The 23358-nt window shown below is 40.1% G+C and overlaps 1 protein-coding gene across 1 annotated transcript in view; it reads left to right on the top strand.

The window, feature by feature from the left end:
• DOC2B (double C2 domain beta) overlaps positions 1 to 23358 on the top strand; it is an 895105-nt gene that overhangs the window by 463651 nt on the left and 408096 nt on the right. The window contains exon 4 of the mRNA XM_044285947.1: positions 20984 to 21093. Coding sequence (XP_044141882.1) covers positions 20984 to 21093 — 110 coding nt within the window. The remainder of the gene's footprint in view (positions 1 to 20983; positions 21094 to 23358) is intronic.

Below are 23358 nucleotides of genomic sequence, written 5' to 3' on the forward strand. Positions count from 1 at the left end.
GCACAATTTTTTTTCTACTTTTACACTACACAAAAGTTTTTTTCCACAGATAAGTGCATAGCTGGACGGCAAATATATTTTTATTTCGCCACTAATACACGGCAAACAGGGCTGTAGAATATATCACTGCACCGCTGAACAGTAATTAGGCCCTAATTTTTTCTACTTTTTCACTACACAAAAGGCTTTTCAACAGATAAGTGCAACGCTGAACGGCAAATATATTATTATTTCGCCATTAATACGCGGAAAACAGGGCTGTAGAATATATCACTGTACCGGTGAACGGCAATTAGGCCCTAATTTTTTTCTACTTTTACACTACACAAAAGGTTTTTTCCGCAGATAAGTGCAAAGCTGGAAGTTAAATATATTTTTATTTCGCCACTAATACACGGCAAACAGGGCTGTAGAATTTATAACTGCTCCAATGAATGGCAATTAGGCCCTCATTTTTCTACTTTTACGCAACACAAAAGGCTTTTCAACAGATTAGTGCAAAGCTGGACGGCAAATATATTTTTATTTTGCCACTAATACACGGCAAACAGGGCTGTAGAATATATCACTGCACCACTGAACGGTAATTAGGCCATATTTTTTTCTACTTTTACACTACACAAAAGGCTTTTCAACAGATAAGTGCAACGCTGAACAGCGAATATATTTTTATTTTGCCACTAATAGGTGGCAAACAGGGCTGTAGAATATATCACTGCACCACTGAATGGTAATTAGGCCATACTTTTTTCTACTTTTACACTACACAAAAGGCTTTTCAACAGAAAAGTGCAACGCTGAACGACAAATATATTTTTATTTCGCCACTTATACGCAGCAAACAGGGCTGTAGAATATATAACTGCACCGGTGAACGGCAATTAGGCACTAATTTTTCTACTTTTACGCAACACAAAAGGCTTTTCAACAGATTAGTGCAAAGCTGGACGGCAAATATATTTTTATTTTGCCACTAATACACGGCAAACAGGGCTGTAGAATATATCACTGCACCACTGAATGGTAATTAGGCCATACTTTTTTCTACTTTTACACTACACAAAAGGCTTTTCAACAGAAAAGTGCAATGCTGAACGACAAATATATTTTTATTTCGCCACTTATACGCAGCAAACAGGGCTGTAGAATATATCACTGCACCGGTGAACGGCAATTAGGCACAAATTTTTTTCTACTTTTACACTACACAAAAGTTTTTTTCCACAGATAAGTGCATAGCTGGACGGCAAATATATTTTTATTTCGCCACTAATACACGGCAAACAGGGCTGTAGAATATATCACTGCACCGCTGAACAGTAATTAGGCCCTAATTTTTTCTACTTTTTCACTACACAAAAGGCTTTTCAACAGATAAGTGCAACGCTGAACGGCAAATATATTATTATTTCGCCATTAATACGCGGAAAACAGGGCTGTAGAATATATCACTGTACCGGTGAACGGCAATTAGGCCCTAATTTTTTTCTACTTTTACACTACACAAAAGGTTTTTTCCGCAGATAAGTGCAAAGCTGAAAGTTAAATATATTTTTATTTCGCCACTAATACACGGCAAACAGGGCTGTAGAATTTATAACTGCTCCAATGAATGGCAATTAGGCCCTCATTTTTCTACTTTTACGCAACACAAAAGGCTTTTCAACAGATTAGTGCAAAGCTGGACGGCAAATATATTTTTATTTTGCCACTAATACACGGCAAACAGGGCTGTAGAATATATCACTGCACCACTGAACGGTAATTAGGCCATATTTTTTTCTACTTTTACACTACACAAAAGGCTTTTCAACAGATAAGTGCAACGCTGAACAGCGAATATATTTTTATTTTGCCACTAATAGGTGGCAAACAGGGCTGTAGAATATATCACTGCACCACTGAATGGTAATTAGGCCATACTTTTTTCTACTTTTACACTACACAAAAGGCTTTTCAACAGAAAAGTGCAACGCTGAACGACAAATATATTTTTATTTCGCCACTTATACGCAGCAAACAGGGCTGTAGAATATATAACTGCACCGGTGAACGGCAATTAGGCACAAATTTTTTTCTACTTTTACACTACACAAAAGGTTTTTTCCACAGATAAGTGCATAGCTGGATGGCAAATATATTTTTATTTCGCCACTAATACACGGCAAACAGGGCTGTAGAATATATCACTGCACCGCTGAACAGTAATTAGGCCCTAATTTTTTCTACTTTTTCACTACACAAAAGGCTTTTCAACAGATAAGTGCAACGCTGAACGGCAAATATATTTTTATTTCGCCACTAATGCATGGCAAACAGGACTGTAGAATATATCACTGCACTGGTAAACGGTAATTAGGCTGTAATTTTTTCTACTTTTACACTACACAAAAGGATTTTCAACAGATAAGTGCAATGCTAAACGGCAAATATATTTTTATTTCGCCACTAATACGTGGCAAACAGGGCTGTAGAATATATCACTGCACCACTGAATGGTAATTAGGCCATACTTTTTTCTACTTTTACACTACACAAAAGGTGCTTTTCAACAGATAAGTGCAACGCTGAACGGCAAATATATTTTTATTTCGCCACTAATACACGGCAAACAGGGCTGTAGAATATATCACTGCACCGCTGAACAGTAATTAGGCCCTAATTTGTTTCTACTTTTACACTACACAAAAGGTTTTTTCTGCAGATAAGTGCAAAGCTGGAAGTTAAATATATTTTTATTTCGCCACTAATACACGGCAAACAGGGCTGTAGAATATATCACTGCACCGCTGAACAGTAATTAGGCCCTAATTTTTTCTACTTTTTCACTACACAAAAGGCTTTTCAACAGATAAGTGCAACGCTGAACGGCAAATATATTATTATTTCGCCATTAATATGCGGAAAACAGGGCTGTAGAATATATCACTGTACCGGTGGATGGCAATTAGGCCCTAATTTTTTTCTACTTTTACACTACACAAAAGGTTTTTTCCGCAGATAAGTGCAAAGCTGGAAGTTAAATATATTTTTATTTCGCCACTAATACACGGCAAACAGGGCTGTAGAATATATAACTGCACCACTGAATGGCAATTAGGCCCTCATTTTTTTCTACTTTTACGCAACACAAAAGGCTTTTCAACAGATAAGTGCAAAGCTGGACGGCAAAATTTTTTTTATTTCGCCACTAATACACGGCAAACAGGGCTGTAGAATATATCACTGCACCACTGAACGGTAATTAGGCCATATTTTTTTCTACTTTTACACTACACAAAAGGCTTTTCAACAGATAAGTGCAACGCTGAACGGCGAATATATTTTTATTTCGCCACTAATACATGGCAAACAGGGCTGTAAAATATATCACTGCACAGCTGAACAGCAATTAGGCCCTATTTTTTTTCTACTTTTGCACTACACTAAACGCTTTTCAACAGATAAGTGCAACGCTGGACGGCGAATATATTTTTATTTTGCCACTAATACACAGCAAATAGGGCTGTAGAATATATCACTGCACCACACAAGGGCAAATATATTTTTCTTTTGCCACTAATACATGGCAAAAAGGGCTTTACAACATATAACTGCACTGCAGAAGGGCAAATAAGACATACTGTAGAAATATTTCCTTCTAATAAACCCTGTTAATGGCTGTATCAAACAGCACTTTCACACCAATAACAAGAACGGTTTGCCGCAATGACAGAGCTGTATAATGGCAATTTGAATCTCCAGTCAGTGCAGCAAGGGGTAACAGGATTGTTCCTATTACCCAGTCTGTAACCTCCCCTACGGAACCCTGTTCTACATAATTGCTGTGAAATGATTCTTCCCTATCCTTTCCCTGCACTTATAAATTGTTTTTTCACCACAATCAAGTCTTTAATGGCTGTATCAAACAGCAGTTGCACCCCAATAGCAAGAACAGTTTGCTGGAATGACAGAGCTGTATAATGGAAATTTTTAGATTTTTTTAACACTGTCCCTAGCACCTGCTGATGTCTCTCCATGCATTAAGTACACTGGTAAATGTCAGAATCTAAGATGGCTGCAGCTATTTATAGGGCTGCGACATCACAGGACTGGCTGGCTACTTATTGGCTGCATGCGTTGCATTATGGGTGATCCTGCCTTCCCAGAGTTCCTTTCTCCATGTCCTAACATGTGCAGCAGCCATTTTAGGAAAAAATGTGATTGATTACCACGAAGCGCGAGGAAATTCAGCTTTGGTGCAAATCGAATTTTTCCTGAAATTCAGATCGAATTTCACTTTGTCAGCTTCGATTCGCTCATCTCTATTGGTGTCTAATAACAATCTGCTGCTTGCAAACAATGATTCAGTATAGGGAAGAGCAGTGGTATAACAATCGTTCCCTATACTGAGGAGGTGATCGCTGCATGTAATAGCAGTGGTCTCAGCTAGCGAGCAGGCGATTGCCAGGAAGGAACCTTTCCTTCCAGACGATTGCCTGTTAAATCGGGCTGTCTAGTACAGCCTTAAATGCGGCCAAGGAATGTGCTGGTCACCGATAAATAGTGTGGTGTTGTGGCCTGGGATAGATTGGGAACTAAAAGTGGCACTGGAAAATATTATATTACCCCAGCAGGCCAGCAAGCCAAATACCATAGTGTGTCACAAAATCCAGCACAAAAAAAACACACAACAAACCAGAAAAAACACCCATTTGTGGTGGGCAGTGCCAGCTACAATATTCTGTGCTCCTACTCTAGTTGCCTTAGGATGGCAATACAGTTAAACTCAGGAGTCAGGAGGAGAATGTCAGATCATTACTTACCATAGCTAGTGGCAGTGAGAAGGGCTCAAGTAGCCCCTCCAGCATTGTCCCACCATGAAGTGTACCCTGTAGGGTCTATGGCCAGACCACCCCTGGTAGCCAAGGAATGTGCTGGTGACCGATTATTGGTGGGTTGGTCTGGCTAGGAAATGTGCTGGTGACCAGGGAACAGCAGGGCAGCCACAAAGGAGATGACTCATACAATTATGAATTTTACTGATAGAATATCTCCAGGTAACTAATGAAAGCACTATGAATACATTGCATTATTCGTGTTCTTAGCAAGTTTTTGCTACTAATTATTTAGAAGTTGCAAAGAATGTTTTTTTGAACTGTGCACTAATTAACCTGAATAGGATAGTTTATTGTCAGTTTGGGAAGTTTTTTTTATATAGAGGCTTTTTCATCCCCCTATTCATTAAAAATTATGAACTTTTTTTCTGAAAATAGCAAGTGGAAGCTGCAGCTTGTTATATATTCCAGCTTTACATGTGGAAGACAAAATTGGAGAACTTCAAAGTTATCTTAAAAAAAGCATTTTGAATAACCCCAAACCAGTATAAATTTTGCTATTCACATTCATTAATTTTAAACCATCTTTTATTTCTCCAGACTTTTCCATTGGGCTATGGCATGACCCTAATGTATATTTAACAGTGATTAGATCTTTATCTTGGATAATTGCTTAAGAATGTTTCTGAGATAAAATGTCCTTAAGGCCTCATGCAGACAAATGTATTTTCATTCAGTGTCCATTCCGTTTTTTTTGCTGACAGTATACGGAGCCATTCATTTCAATGGGTCCACAAAAAAAAAAAGTAAGGTACTTTGTGTGCATTCAGTTTCCGTATTTCCGTATTTCCGTTCCGCAAAAAAATTTAACATGTCCTATTATTGGGCCAGCTGTTCCGTTCCGCAAAATACGAAATGCACACTGACTTCATACCATTGTGTGCATGAGGCCTAAGCAAGATATTTAAAAAGCAGGTTGTAAAGGGTAAATTTGACAAAAAAAAACATATATACATAACTAAACTCAAACTGGAATAGAACATTTGTAGCATCCCTGTATCAGTAATTTATAAAATGCATCTAAATGATCAAAGCATGCATCATGTTTAAAGGGGTTTTCTAAAATTTTCATACTGATGACTTATCCTCAGGATAAGGCCTCATGCACATGACCGTTGTGCAAAACACTGATGGCGTCCTTGTGCATTCCGCAATTTTTGGAACGGCGCGGACAGCCATTAATATAACTTCCTATTCTTGTCCGCAAAACAGACAAGAATAGGACAGGTTATTTTTATTTTTTGCGGACCGCATCTTTTGCAGCCCCATTGAAGTGAATAGGTCCACATCCAAGCCGCAAATACTGCGGCTCGGATGCGGACCAAAACAACGGTCGTGTGCATGAGGCCTTCGTCATCAGTATCTGATCGGTGGGGGTCTGACATCCGGTACCCTCGCTGATCAGCTGTTGGAGAAGGCACCAATGCTCCTGTGAGCACCGTGGTCTTCTCCATGATTACCAAACGCAGCGCTGTACATTATGCGTGGTAAAGCACATAGAAGTTAATGGGGCTGAGTGCGATACCAAGCAGCTAAAAACCTATACAATGTATTGTGCTGTGCTTGATGAGCACAGAGAAGGCCGCCATGCTTACAGGAGCGCCGGTTCCTTCTCAAACAGCTGACTGGGGGGTCCCGAGTGTCGGACACCCACCGATCAGATACTGATGATCTATCCTGAGGACTGAAACCTACAGAAAAATTGGGAAAAATGTAGTATACTGTGTATGTTGTGCCACAGTGGCCCTGCCCTTCATTAAGCTCCACCCACTTTTAAAAACAAATTGTCAAGATTACTGGAGAAAGTAAAAAAAAATTGCTAAATCTGCTAATTGCAGTTTGCTAAAATAGTTGCGACTTTTGTACTCCAGAAAACTGGTGACCAGCCTTAATAAATTACCCACACTGTTCCCTGAAAATACATAGTTATTAGTAATCAGCTAGGCTACACTGAGACTTTAGCGTGACTCGTGACACTGCGAATATAGTCATCAAGGTACCCGTATAAGGATAGTGTACATGGGCCCTATTAATAAGGATAGTCCCAGCATTTTTCCAGTCCTATACCCTGCATGTTTTGTGCACTTTGACCTTGCAACGTCAGCATGTAAACTGCCTGGTATAAGGGATATACAATGTCAAATTTTGGTTGTTATTGTGAAATAGATGATGCCTGTGTTCCTTGTGACCCACAGTTGACTATAATCAAAATTTGTATGATTACTTAATTATAATGTACAGAATTTCAATTGTTTATGAACTTCAATCGCCTTTCTTATGAAAAACATTCTTCACAGTCTGCAGTGGCTCTCTGTGGAAAAGTGCCTTGCTAGTCATCAAAGGACTATGATTTTGCGGGTTGCCAAAAACACCTTTTTGTATTAGAAGTGTGAAGTGCTGATTCATATCCTCCTGTGCAAGTCCCAGCACAAAACTTTTTATTTATTGATCTAATCAAAACTCATTAAAGTGAGACGTATTGGTGCTGCTAGCTATCTGGCTCTTCAAGCAGTTGAAGTACTGTAGAAATTGCTCCACAGTTCTACAGCTTCGATTTAATTAAAGCTTCAGCTGGATTCATCTGGTACTTGCCTGTGGTTCAACAATCTTTCTGCTCCAGTGAATGATAAAGTCCATACACAGGGTTAAGAAAGCATTTGTCTCCATAGATTCTATTTTTCTCAGATCGTAAATATTTTATGATTCAGAAGATGAAATAATCATTTACAGCTATGTTCACATCTGAGCCTTAAATGTTGTGCCGTGTCCATTGTACAACATACCCCAATGTCGCCTAAAGGATCTCACTGACTTATAATGTGGTCCATCTGGTGCATGATGTGCTATTTCTACTGTCAGGGGAAACCCAAAAACTTGAGCCTGAAAGCTCAAATGTCAATGTAAATAGAACAAAATGGAAAGTGTCAAGAGCTTCAACAGCCCTAAAATGTTGGTTATGTAGTTTTATTCTGTCATAATACAAGGTTTATGATACCCGTGCACATTAGATTAATATCGGCCAAAAGTCCATATTTTGGCAAGAAAGGCCTATCATCCAATGTGTATTAGGATGTCCATACTGTCCCTTGATGGCAGATGTTGGGGGCATGCTTAAATGGTTATTCCCATCTGAAAATTTATGGCATATACCATAAATATCCAAATGGTGTGAGTTCCACCTCTTGGACCAACCCTTATGTCAAGAAGGAGGCCCAATTGTGCACTGCCAGAAATGGAGAGCAGGCCGTGCATAACCAGTTCTCTCCATTCTTTGTTATGGGACTTCTGAGAATAGCCAGGTAAGCATGGTCAGCTATTTTTTGAAGTCCCATAGCAATGAATGGAGAGAGCCGCACATGCATAGCCTCTCTCCTTTTCCAGCAGCGCACAATTGGGCCCTGTTCTTAAGCTAGAAGTCTGTCCCAGAGGTGAGTTTGCCCTAAGTGTCCAAATGGGACAACCTTTAAATTTATGACTTAACAACCATGAAAAAAATCACATGCTTTCTGTTGGACAGATACAACTTTATAATGAATCAATACTTTCCCTTGGCTACTTCACTATGCATCATTGCTTCTTCATATATATATATATACTGTATATAGATTAGTGTTGAGCGAAAATATTTAAAAAAATATCGCAAATATCGGCATTTCGAGAATTTGCGAATATTTAGAATATAGCGCTAAATATTCATAATGCCGTTATTTTAGTTTTTTTTTAACACCGTACACATCAGGTGATCATCCCTCCCTTCTTCTAGCTTGTAGGCAAATGAGAAGGCTTTGTCACAGCTTAGCAACATCCCTAGCAACCAATAGAAAAATTGCCTACCCCTTACTATATAAGAACCTCCCCAGCAGCTATTTTCTAAAGTTTATTGCAGTTATGAAAGAGTTATGAAAAATGTAGCATAAGTGACCCACGCCTGTATTTCGTGCGCATTGCGCAAATAGTACATTGCTGATTTTCACAATCAAGAATATAATCTCGAATTCTCAAATCTATGACGAATATTCTACAAAATATTCACGAAATATAGCAAATTCAAATATTGCCCCTGCTGCTCATCACTAATATAGATACAACTTAGTATACAATTCCAATCTTTGGTAGGAAAATAAATACTTCAGTGTGAATGAAACAACGCGTACAAATCATGGTAGGAGTCCATTGGACATAGTGTACCGAAAGAAGCCGCCATCTTTATTTCTTACATTGAATGCATTACTTTAGTTTTTCCCCAAGCTGGATTGATAATTTTTAAGCTTCTGAACTAAACCCTCACAGTATTTTCTGCTGTAGATGTGCCTATATAGATGTTCTGGTGATTTTCATTCAAGAGTGGAAAGTGGACAGACCAACAATTGTTGTGTGCACTTGCCCACTGATATCTATGTAGGGAGAGTTATGGGATCATTTATCAAACTGGTGTAAAGTAGAACTGGCTTAGTTGCCCCAATCAGATTCCACCTTTTATTTTCCATGAGAGCTGTAATAAAATGAAAGGTGGACTCTGATTGGTTGCTATTGGCAACTAAGCCAGTTCTGCTTTACACCAATTTGATAAATGACCCCATTCATGTTTGACATTTTAGTTTAGTTGAGGGTTAGAGTTTTTTGTTGTTGTTGGAAATAGAATGTTAATTCTTAAGCATCATCACTTTCTTGCTGATCAGCCCAGTGCTACAATATTTAACTAGTGGCCTGCTATGCATTGTAATAGTGTTATTTCTATTGCTCGTTATACGGACAGTTAATTACTAACAATATAATTATAAAGATGCTGATCTCTCATGTACCATGGTGGAAAAGTAGAACATCAGTCCTTTGTTTTTGTTCAAGTAAAAGATGTGAGGCTGTATATATTTCAAAAATTTACTTAACTTATCTTGCCCTTACTATTCACTATTCCTGTCACTTAAGTTAAATTTATTAGCTACTTTGAATGTTAACTAATTAATTAATTAATTTAGGGGCACTTCTCCATTTGGAGAAGAAAAAGTTCAGTCTCCAGAGACGTCAATGCTATATGTCGATATAGTGGTATACATCAGAGCCTTCTGCTGGAGGTATACATTGGAAAATGCTTCATGTTTCTTCAATAAAAGTCTGAAACTAGATAAAAAGTGACTCTTAACCCCTTAATGACTGGGCCATTTTGCACCTTCGTGACCAGGCTTATTTTTGAAAATCTAACATGTGTCCCTTTACTGTATGTGGTAATAACTTTGGAACACTTCTACTTATCCAAGCCATTCTGAGATTGTTTTCTCGTTACACATTTGAGTCAATACATTTCACCTTTATTTATGAAAAATTCCAAATTTACATAAAAATTAGAAAAATTAGCAATTTTCAAAATTTACATTTCTCTGCTTTTAAAACAGAAAGTGATACCTCATAACATATTTATTACTTAACATTCCCCATATGTCCACTTTATTTTGGCATCATTTAATAAATGTAATTTTATTTCTTTAAGACGTTAGAAGGATTAGAATTTTGGAACAATTCTTAAAGTTTTAAGAAATTTTCCAAAACCCACTTTTTAAGGACCAGTTCGGGTCTGAAGTCACTTTGTAAGGCTTACATAGTAGAAACCTCCCATAAATTACCCTACTGTAGAAACTACACCCCTCAAGTTACTCAAAACTGATATTTACCAATTTTACTAATGATTTAGGTGTTCCACAAGAATTAAAGGAAAATGGAGATTACATTTTTTGGCAGATTTTCCATTTTAATCCATTTTTTTCTTCAACACATCGAGGGTTAACAGCCAAACAAAACTCAATATTTATTACCCTGATTCAGCGGTTTACAGAAACACCCCACGTGCGGTTGTAAACTGCCGTAAGGGCACAAGGCAGGGCACAGAAGAAAAGGAGCGCCGCATGGTTTTTGGAAGGCAGGTTTTCCTGGACTGGTTTTTAGACACCATGTACCATTTGAAGCCCCCTAGATGCACCCTTACAGTAGAAACAATCAAAAAGTGACTGCATTTTGAAAACAAAGGGATAATTTGGCAGTTTTATTGGTACCATTTTTGGGTACATATGATTTTTTTGATAATTCATTATTACACTTTATGGGGCAAGGTGACCCAAAATTTGTTGTTTTGGCACAGTTTTTAATTATTTATTCACCTGAGGGGTTAGGTCATGTCATATTTTTATAGAGCAGGTCATTGCGGATGTGGCAATACCTAATTTGTATACTTTTTTATTAAATATTTACACAATAATAGCATTTTTGAAACAAAAATAATAATGTTTCAGTGTCTCTATAGTTTGAGCCATAGCTTTTTTATTTATTGTCTTAGGTAGGTTCTCATTTATTGCGGGATGAGGTGACGGTTTGATTGGTACTATTTGGGGGGGCATACACCCTTTTGAATGTTTGGTGTTGCACTTTTTGTGATGGTAGGTGACAAAAAAAAATCTTTTCTGGCACTGCTTTTATTTTTATTTTTTACGGTGTTCACCTGAGGGGTTAGGTCATGTGATATTTTTATAGATCTGGTTGTTACAGATGCGTCGATACCAAACATGTTTAGGGTATTTTCTTTTCTTCATTTTTACCCAATTATAAATGTGCGTATATGGGGAAAAGAAAATTTGTAACTTTTTTTTTACCTTTTTTAAAAAAAATTACACTTTTTTGACTCAGACCCACTTGGTTCTTGAAGATCCAGTATGTCTTATGGCTTTACAATACACTGCAGTACACCGTATAGTGTACTGCAGTGTATTTTCATTCACAATAAGCCTGATTAGGCTACTACCTCTGGCAGGACCCTGTCAGCATTACATACCATGGCATGCCTGTGTATGGCGTCCAATTTCCATAGTAAACATTGTGATGCTGCCACAGCAGAGCAGTGGCCCGATGAAAGGGGGAAAGGAGAAGGCTCCCTGTTAACCTCTTCCATACAGCGGTCCCTATGGACCGCAGCATGCAAGGGGTTAAACGTCCGACATCCGTGCCAGCACTGATGTAGGCCGTTACAGTAGATTGTCAGCTGTATGTTACAGATGACAATCTACTACCGCTCAGCCATCCTGAATAGTTGGAGGGGTGGGGGGTCGGCCATCTCATTATTACTTGGTCTCCCTCGGCCATCCTGAAGGGGGGGTGATTGGGGCACAGTAAACACAGCAGCGCAGCCCCGACCTCCTCAACACTCACTGAGGAGATCAGAGCTGCGCTCCTGAATGCTGCGCTCCTGAACGCTGCTATTGGTCAGTCAAATCTGACTGACCAATCGCAGCAATCCAAAGACAGGGACCGCTATGATTGGTCCCCTGCCCGGTGTTCAGAAAGCTCAGCTGTCCATAACTCCCGTTTAGATGTCAGTGTCACCTCAAGAAGGTTACTTTTTGATCTCATTATGTATTGTGCACATCATGATGCTCCCACGTTCCCGGCCACCAGAGAGGCTGGCATTGTTTCTTATAGTGTGCAAGCACAAGCACCACTGATGGATTGCAGGGTGGTCATAACCATGGAAAGGAGCAGTGTATAATGTGATTAATAAATGAACCAAGCCAGCAAAGGAGGCAATATAGACAATCACAATACATTAGTAAGTGACTTGTATTAACTTTCTCTTCATGATAAATGGATGCAGAGTTTGCAGACAACATTTGTGTGCTGTCCATATTTTTTTGCGGCCCCATAGAAATGAATGGGTCTGCATTTGATCCATAAAAATGCAAACAGAAAATACATTTGTGTGCATGAGGCCTAAGTGTGTATACATATGTACATAGCTCTCAGTCACTTATAGTTGGCTGGGGGTGGTATTAAACCCTTTAGGACACAGCCTTATTTCACCTTAAGGACCAGGTCATTTTTTGCAAATCTGACCAGTGTCATTTTAAGTGCTGATAACTTTAAAACGCTTTGACTTATCCAGGCAATTCTGAGATTGTTTTTTCATCACATATTGTACCTTATGACACTGGCAAAATTAAGTCAAATTTTTTTTTTAAAAACTTTTAATACCAAATTTACCCAAAATTTGTAAAAAATAGCAAATTTCCAAGTTTCAATTTCTCTACTTCTATAATACACAGTAATACCTACAAAAATAGTTATTACTTTACCTTCCCCATATGTCTACTTCTTGTTTGGATAATTTTGTGAATGACATTTTATTTCAAGGTATTCAAAACTGATTTTACAAACTTTGTTAACCCTTTAGGTGTTCCACAAGAATTAATGGAAAATAGAGATACAATTTCAAAATTTCACTTTTTAGGCAGATTTTCCATTTTAATAATTGTTTTCCAGTTACAAAGCAAGGGTTAACAGCCAAACAAAACTCAATATTTATGGCTCTGATTCTGTAGTTTACAGAAACACCCCATATGTGGTCGTAAACCACTGTACGGGCACACTGCAGGGCGCAGAAGGAAAGGAATGCCGCACTATTTTTGGAAGGCAGATTTTGCTGGACTGTTTTTTTTTTACACCGTGTCCCATTTGAAGCCCCCCTGATGCACCCCTAGAGTAGAAACTCTAAAAAAGTGACCCCATTTTAGAAACTACAGGATAGGGTGGCAGTTTTGTTGGTACTATTTTAGGGTACATATGATTTTTGGTTACTCTATGTAACGGAACGGCACCGTTTCGGCAGACAAGGGGTTAAGATCCGTTCAGGCGATATGCCCCTTTCCGAGAGACAGGCACAGCTACTGCAGAACACCAACCTCCCGAACTGGATACAAAATAGCACTCCAAACTGGAACCTCGCAAGTAGCTGTCAGCAGGCGAACAGGAAAAGCATTCAGTCAGCTTACACTCCTGGCAATCAGTCTCCAACAGCATACAGGGAATCCCCCCAATGACGAGACAAGGCTCCGTGATCAGGGTCAAGCAGTGGTCTGACGTGCTGGCACACCCAGCCTGGTTTTTACTACAGTTTTGCAAATACAGAACAGATACAACATATCCCCACAATGCATCATGCTTTCCTCCCCTCTGTCCCGGAGACGACCGAAGACAATCCAATTATCTCTCAGGACAAAAGGGAGATCACCAATACACATGTGGAGACAACAGGACAGATATCACCATTTAAACACACAATGGCACACCCCCACAGCAAACACAGACATTTAACATATCCCCAGATAGCTCAAGTCTGAGTGCATATCATTAGGTGAATGGCACTCAGAATACACGAATACAATAATATTAGCTATCTGGGTGCCCTCACATAACATACAATTTTATAAAACATATCACAGGAACCCCAAAACATGCAATAACCCCATAACCAATATATCCTCGGAACCGGGGGATCTGGGTGAACCACATGTCCAAAATTCACCCACATCCGTTCAGTAGTTTGGAAGATAAAGTTACACTGAAAATATACAAGTTATACCAAAAATAGTCACTAATAAATGTGTCCCCTGTTTGGTAGTTTCAAACTACTGAATGATGTCTCTGTGCACCAAATACAGGCAAGATAGCACCGTGTTGAAAAGTCAGAACAGTGTCTGTGAGCTAAAATGGCCGCTATCTATTGTTCTCACCATGTGCTTCATCCAAGCAAGTAAGGCAAAGGATGCAATCCAGGGACAGAGGGCTCCGTCCCAAGTGCCTTAAGACCCAATAACTTAAGGGACCATAATCCCAGGGCAGGAGGCTGGTAAACAGCCCCCTCCAAAACACAGTGGCGAGGTTGGTTTCGCCACACTCTATATTACACTTTTTGTGAGGCAAGGTAACAAGAAATAGCTTTTTTGGCACCGTTTTTATTTTTTGCTATTTACAACATTCATCTGACAGGTTAAATCATGTGGTATTTTTATAGACCAGGTTGTCATGGACGCAGTGATACCTAATATTTATACTTTTTTTTATTTATGTAAGTTTTACACTGATTTCATTCTTGAAAAAAAAATATCATGTTTTTGTGTTTCCGTAGTCTGAGAGCCATAGTTTTTTCAGTTTTTGGGCAATTATCTTGGGTAAGGTATGATTTTTATGGCATGAGATGATGGTTTGATTGGCACTATTTTGGGGTGCTTGTGACTTTTTGATTGCTTGCTATTACACTTTTTGTGATATAAAGTGACAAAAAAATTGCTTTTTTTACATTTTTATTTTTATTTTTTTACGGCATTCACCTGAGGGGTTAGGTCATGTGTTATTTTTATATAGACAAATTATTACGGGTGTGGCGATACCTAATATGTCAACTTTTTTTTATTTATGTACGTTTTACACAATAACAGCTTTTTTAAAACCAAAAAAATTATGTTTTAGTGTCTCCATATTCGGAGCCATAGTTTTTTTATTTTTTGGGCGATTGTCTCAGGTAGGGGCTCATTTTTTGCGGGATGAGGTGACGGTTAGATTGGTACTACTTTGGTGGGCATACGCCTTTTTGATCACTTGCTGTTTTACTTTTTGTGGTGTAGGGTGACAAAAGAATGGCTCATTTAGCACAGTTTTTATTTTTTTACGGTGTTCATCTGAGGGGTTCGGTCATGTGATATGTTTATAGAGCCGGTCGATACGGAGGCGGCGATACCTAATATGTTTTCCCCCACCTATGTTTTCCCCCACCTATTTTTTACCAATTTTTTTTAACTTTATATGGGGAAAATGCAGTTTTTGTTTATTTTTACTTGAAACTTTTACTTGAACATTTTTTGGGGGAAAACTTTATTTTTTCAACTTTTTTTTACTTTATTTTTTGTCCCACTTTGGGACTTCAACTTTTGGGGGTCTAATCCTTTACAATGCATTCCAATACTTCTGTATTGGAATGCATTGGCTGTATGAGTAATACTGTGTGTATTACTCATACAGCTTCCGGCCTGTGAGATCCAGGGGGCTGGATCTCCCAGGCTCGTTACCGGAAGGCAGCGCCAGGCCTTCCTTAGGCATTGTGCTGCCTTTCATGCGCCTGCCTTCCATGCACCATTGAAAAGCCGCAAACCGCAGGTCTGAATTGACTTGCAGTTTGCGGCAATCGCCGACACGGGGGGGGGCACAGGACCCCCCACACATTTAGCCAAGGTGCCTGCTCAACTATTTGAGCAGGCACCTTGTTCCGATCACCGCCCGCTGGGCAACGGTGATCGGAAATACACATGACGTACCAGTATGTCATGTGTCCTTAAGTACCGGGACAACATGCCGTACCGATACATCATGTGTCCTAACGAGGTTAAAGGGCTGTCTCACTACAGCAAGTGACATTTATTATGTAGAGAAAGTTGATACAAGTCACTTACTAATGTTCTGTGATTATCCATATTGCTTCCTTTACTGGCTTGGTTCACTTTTCTATCACATTATACACTGCTCATTTCCATGGTTACAACTAGTGATGGACAAACATCGGCAGGGACGGTTCGCAAATGCGATAGCGTGAACGCGAGCAAATGTTCGCGAACCACAAGTTCGCGGCGGGCCCCATGTACTTTAATGGCAGGCGAATCTGAGAAACCTTTAGCTCATATTTTCAGCCACCAAATACTTACAAGAAGTGCACAAATTAACCCACAACATGGACAGTAACATACCACAGGGGGATCAATGGCAAAAATTCCCACAAAAAATATGTATTTTTATCAGGGGCCATTTTCATGCGTCTTAAATTGAAACTCTCAAAAATGTGCCCTGCTAGAGCCTTGAAATTTTTATTTTAGACCACGGGAGTACAGGCCCCAAACATTGGGCATTCACGAGACAAAAAACATAAAACATCAAGTGATTATGTGGCTGGAGGTATATTAGACGGTCATTAGATATCGATTTTACTGCAGGCCAGTGGAGTACAGGCCCCAAAAATTATTCATTCAATGTACAGAAAAGAACAAGCTTTGTCTTCTTCTCATTGTCTCACTAGTAGAGGCCTAAGCATGGCAGGCAGATTCCCCCAGAAGTATCTTGCTGGATGAGCAGCCAATACCGCACTTGCATCAATCTTAACAGGTTTGTTTTTTTGGAATGCTTTCTCCATCGCAACACCCTCCACGTCGTTGAATAAACTGAAGACTGTCCGATTCTCTTCTAAGATTTTTTTAAAATGTTATTATGAAATTTATTAAACATTTTATTATGAAATTTATTCCAAACATATTATAACATTCGGTGTCTCCATGATCAATCTTCAGTGTGGGGGTCCCACACATGGGTTCTACAGACTTTCAAAATAAAGTCGGGAGAATACAGTAGATGATGGATGATCGGGATGTTCCCAGGAGCTGTTTTGAGAGCCGCGGTTCATTTCTGAGACGTCTGTGTGGGAATCCGAAGACCATCTCCATCTCCGTGCACCACAGGATGTCCTCCTCCTCCTGTGTTAGGAAAAAATAAATTTTTATTAGAAAATGTATTATTATTAAATTTATTAAACATAATAAGGATGTCCTCCTTTCTATTCCATAATGACTGGGAACCCCTGACGAAGAGGCTGGGCCCTGGTTGGTTTGAATCTTAATTACATTTGAAATTTTTCCGGGCTCCAAGCAATATTGAAGCTTTGTCTTCTTCTCATTGTCTGTCGCTAGTAGAGGCCAAAGCATGCCAGGCAGGTTCCCCAGGAAGTATCTTGCTGGATGAGCAGCCAATACCGCACTTGCATCATTCTTGACAGGATTCGGCTCCAGGTGGAGAGTAATTATTATTTTTGAATGCTTTCTCCATCACAACACCACGTCGTTGAATAAACAGAAGACTGTCCGATTCTCTTCTGTCTTACGCAACATTTAATTTTTATTATTACATTTATTAAATATTTTAAAATTGTCTTGATTTTATTAAACCAAAACTTGATTAAAATTATAAGAAAGCATACTTAAATTTGCCAAAACTGGCCTAATAACTCAAGTATGAACTCTGCCTTATAGGTCGATGTTAGTGTCAAGAAGAAGTGCACTCCGTTTACTCCCTCATCAGCTGATTCCACATAGATGTCTACAGAACCTGTTCTATTACACACCTATACAAGTAGAGCCCCCCTGATAGAGTGTAGAGGATGTCAGCAGTAAGTTTGTTTTGACCTCACTGATTAATTTGCCCTTCCTCTGATCCGTCAGAACAATAACCCACAAAAAACGGATTCTGTCTTTGGAGCATACGCCTTCACCCGGTCAGCATTTGCTCAGTATTGCTAATGCCAATAAAAACAGGAGTGGAATTAAAACAGACATGACACGTGAATAGAATATTTGCATGTCATCTGTGTTTGGTACCCACTCCTGCTTTTGTCTACCAAATCATAAGCCAATTCTGATGGCCTTACAGCTGCTACAGAGACAGCCAGGATCTGTTGTGCATCTTATTTTTCCTTCTTTCTGACAGATCAGAAGAAAGGTCAAATAAAAAAAGATGTCATCCAGGCCGAAAGCCAAAATAGTGGCTCAGTCATGAAGTGGGGAGGGTGTGAACAGCATGAGAAGTTCACAGAGTGTCCCTATGACAGAGTGGTGAGGTGGAAGCAGCATAAGGAGACCACACAGTGGCCCAATGACAACGTCTGAAGATAGTGGCAGCATCAGGACGCCATAGAGTGGCACAATGACAGTGTGGAGGTGGCAGCAGTATGAGGAGGCCACCGAGTAGCACAATCACAGAGTATGTAGTTGGCAGCAGTATGGGGAGGCCAGCGAGGCCAGGTTACATAGTGTGGAGATGGCAGCATCAGGAGGCCAGAGTGGCAAGGTGACATTGTGTGGACATGGCAGCAGCAGCATGATACAACAGAGTGGCACTGTGACATAGTGTGGACATGGCAGCACCAGGAGGCCACAGAGTGGCAAGGTGACATAGTGTGGAGGTAGGTGGCAATACTAGTACTCGCTGAAGATGGTGGGTGAAAGAAGGAGCACTTGACATCAGGTGTTTGGCATCAGGCGGGTAACAGCATCAGAATAGTAGCTGAGGCAGATAGCCAGAAGGAAAAGGTCTCTTTGTCAAAATGTTGGTGTGGCACCATGAATGATCTAGTCTGATGCATCAGGCATTGGTGTGTTGAAATCCTAACGAATTAGACTTTATCAGCTTCGATTCGCTCATCTTTAATCAAAACAGTTGCAATTAGTAGCAATTAGGGGCAACTAGTATATCACACCAGTAGAAATTATTTGTTCCCATAGGGTTTGTCACTCTGTGTAGAAGCGGTAACACAGCAAAACCACAGACAAATGCTGCACTACCTAAATACACTATATAGAAAGTATATTATTGGTATATAACACCGCTGCTTCAATGAGTTTTTTTGGGGAGCAACTGGTAAATCACACCAGTAGAAATTATTTGTTCCTATAGCGTTTGTCACTCTGTGTAGATGCGGTAACGCAGCAAAACCGCAGACAAATGCTGCACTACCTAAATGCGCTATATAGAAAGTATATTATCAGTATATAACACCCCTGCTTTAATCAGTTTTTTTTGGGCAACTGGTAAATCACACCAGTAGAAATTATTGTTTCAAATAGCGTTTGTCACTCTGTGTAGATGTGGTAACTCAGCAAAACCGCAGACTATATAGAAAGTATATTATAAGTATATTACACCCTTCAGTATGTCACACCTATCGATAGCACACCTATACCAGTCCTTAAAATGACTTTTGTGGCCATATTAGCTAGTGTTTAGTGTCCCTAACAGTCTATCACTGCTCCACACAGCAACCTCTCCCTACACTGGCAAAAGAATGAATGTAAAATGGCGCCCAGATCAGGTATATTTATAAGGCAGGCGGTATGTCCATGTGCGGAAATGTCTCAATTGGCTGTCCTGTACCACCTGATGGATGTGTCATGGATCAAAGTTCTTTACAATGTAAAAGAATATGGCGGGCGTGAATATCGCCATATTTTCGGGCGAACCGCAAGGCCATCTCTAGTTACAACCTCCCTGCAATCCATCAGTGGTGGTCGTGCATGCACACTATAAGAAACAATGCCAACCTCTCTAGTGGCCGGGACCGTGGGAGCTCACGTAAGGTGGTACTTTTTTCTGTAGTGTACAAGCACAGCCATGTTACTGCAGGGTGGTCCTAACCATGGAAACTCTCTCTGCATAATAAATGCTATTTGCTGAGGTGGCAAAACCCCTTTAAAGCTTTTGCCAAATATTTGCGTATTTTAGAACTGTATTACTGCTGCAGCAAATCATGCGGTTCTACTGATTCAACTTAAAGGGATTGTGTCACTTCAACAGATAGCATTTATTATGTAGAGGAAGTTAATACAAGGCACTTACTAATGTATTGTTATTATCCATATTGCCTCCTTTTCTGGCTGGAATCATTTTTCTATCACATTATACACTGCTTGTTTCCATGGTTATGAACACCGTGCAATCCATCACCTGTGGCCATGCTTGCGCAATATAGAAAAAAGCACTGGCCTATGTGTGCTCCCATGGTCCTGGCCACTGTATGGTGTGATAGAAAAATGAATCTAGCTAGCAAAGGAGGCAATATGGATAAACACAGTACAATAGTAAGCGCCTTGTATTAACTTCTTCTACATGATAAATGCTATTTACTGAAGTGAGACAACACCATTAAGCTCTATATTCAGTTCACTGGAACCAGAATTGCCTTTCTGGCCATTATACCAGTCTCCCATTCTGGTACTTATTGGGAAATCCCTGGATATGCATGCTCAACCAATTACTGACGCAAGTAAACACTGCAACCCGTGACTGGCTAGGCAGGCATCTTCTACCAGTTCCTGTGAGTCAAGCTAAAAGGAAAGGGAGACCAGCAAAGACCCAATAAGTGCCAGAATGGCAGCAGAGGATCCATGAGGTGAGTAATGCTCTCCTGGACAGTCCCGAAGGGGTTAACTAACATAGAGGAAGATTTTTCCACCATCATAGATATAAAAACATATATCTCGTCTGAGTACCTGAAATAGCCAATATGACAATATAGAAGCACAGAGCTGCATAAACCTAACTGGCAGAAAATTAAATTTTCACCTTTTCTTAAAGACTGGAATAGTGATATGTATAACAGTAAATCTGTAAGTAATGTGAAAGAAAGTACTACAATGTCAAATATTCAGTGCAGCTTGTTATCGCTGTTTATTTTATAACCACTCTTTTTGGTCTCTATTTAGGCAAATAAACTAAGAACAAAAACACTGAGAAATACACTAAATCCCACGTGGAATGAGACATTAACTTATTATGGGATCACAGATGACGATATGATCCGCAAGACTCTCAGGTAAGCTGTTTAGCACAATACAGAAGAAAGGTTTGAACAGAAGTGGAGCTGGTGGGGCTAGAAATGCTTAGTGGAGTGTAATGTACTCGAAGAAAACCAATGGTGCAGGAGAAGCAGTCCATGATATAGTATTGTAATGGAATATACAGTAGAGGTGATCAGAGGTGATTCTCTCTGCAATTGGTATTACCGTTGCAGAGCGATTCTTATTTTTTGTTATATGCAAATGAGGTGCTCAGAGCAAGGAGGGGCTGGCCCAGCCCCTGCAAGCACCAGTTCACTTTTGCCTCTCCCCATTGCCACTCCTCTCCTAGTGAGCTTGGCAGGGCCAGGCATCCTCACTGCTCTGATGCCTGTCCCTAAAATCTTGACCATGTGCCATCTCCAGTACTAGTGCAGCAGACTTGTCCCGCACTAGGGGGTCTCTCCTACGGTGTTATGAGAGTCTTTAACGTTTTCATGACGCCAGTTGCATTTCAGCAACGAGGGACTATCTCCCCCTATGTAGAAGGTCATGCTGGAACCCAGGTGTAGGAATGCCAAAGAGGTGTAAGGGTTGCCTATAGTGTCCCTTTCAGGTGTGGCTTTTCGACTTGTCATGGTGCTCCTACCTGGATATCCGGAACCCCAAGCATGGTCATCTGCAACAGTGATAATAGGGTGAATAGTCGAGGTACTGGTTGAATAAATTAAGTTCAGACTTGTATTGAAGTAGTTAACAGTTTTACTTGGCATAAACTTTCATCAAGGAACACTCTTCCAACTTTATCTTGGTTATCAGCAAGCTTTGGCATGAAGTTCTGGGAGGCAAACACTCTTAGCTCTACTACATCTGAACTCTTTCAGCCCTGCTATGTTGGCTGGCTTAAATAGGAACTTTGTCTTTTGCTTTCTGCTGCAACTTAATCTTCTGTAGTCTGACTCTATCTTTGTCTTCATATGTATCTGGGTCCAGGGAACCTTTTCTTCTGGGTTCTGAGGCTTTCAACTTGGGCCTATATACCCAGCAGAACAGACAGTGCTCTGCTGGCTAGAACATAGCCATCCCCTTACAAGCTAGACTGACTTGAAACAAACTCAACTCCTCCCTCTCTAGAGAGGGGGCTAGAATGGAAGAAGGGCTCTATTCTAGCTAACACAGCTCTGCCAGAAGTGCCGCCATCTGCTGGTGAACCAGGCACATTGCGCTTAAACCATTACCAGATTACAAATACAGTTACACATGGAGTAGGACCTAGGGGTAAATGCACACGATGATACAGGATGCACCATTAAAGACAGTGATGGGGCAAAAAGAGTGGTAATGCCCCCTAGCAGGGCGTTACACTAGCAACCTACCTGCAGTGAAGATCTCAGAGCAGAGATGACTGCAAGAGATCTCCACTGCACCCAGCACATTAGACATTTCAGGACCAGGCATTAGAGCAGTGAGTATGTCCGGCCATGTCAATCATAGTGGGAGGGGGGAGAACCCTTGGTGCTCCGAGCAGCACATTTCTTCAGGATAGGCCATCCATATCTGATCAGTGGGGGGGGGTCTGACACACTGCAATTCCACTGCTTAGCTGTTCTGCAGTATCTTTGGCAGTGGAAGTAGGCACCAGAACTACATAGCTCCTTCCATTGTGTAGTGCTGCTCCCACTGAAGGGAATATGTATTCAATCTGATTATTTAAAAAAAGTTTCCATTCACTGACAGCAGGGAACACTTTCAAAATGGTGCAGAAGTAAATAATTTGTATATTAGAAATTGCATAGAATAATTGTGCAGTGATTAAGCTTTTCTTACATATGCTTAGACAGATTTTGCAGGGTTTTTCCGCACACATTCACATACGGTACCAGCAAAGTAAATGAGGTTAGATAAATCTCATTTACACTTTTGCTTTTTTCTGTGTGAAAAAACCTGCAGTGTGGATTTTGAAATCCAAAGAATCAGTGGCGTACATAGAGAAGTAAGGGCCCCATAGCAAGGATCAAACCAGGCCCACCCACACAGGACAGAAGGGTTTCCACCTAAACCCCTTTCAATGACCCATGGGCCATTTTTTCCACTGCCTCGTTTGCTAAAAGTTGTTTCTTTAGAGGGTAGAGTCCTGACCAAGTTTTCACCCCCAGTAGAAGAGGGGACGATCCCAACTGGGCCCTTTCTTGCCTTGGGCCCCATAGCAGTCGCATGGTCTGCCACTATGGTATTTAAGCCCCTGCAAAGAATGTTGATTATTTGTTCGATTTTCTGTGCAGATTTTTCAGTTTTCAATAAAA

Source organism: Bufo gargarizans, chromosome 3 (genome assembly GCF_014858855.1).
Source record: "Bufo gargarizans isolate SCDJY-AF-19 chromosome 3, ASM1485885v1, whole genome shotgun sequence".
NCBI classification, from domain to species: domain Eukaryota; kingdom Metazoa; phylum Chordata; class Amphibia; order Anura; family Bufonidae; genus Bufo; species Bufo gargarizans.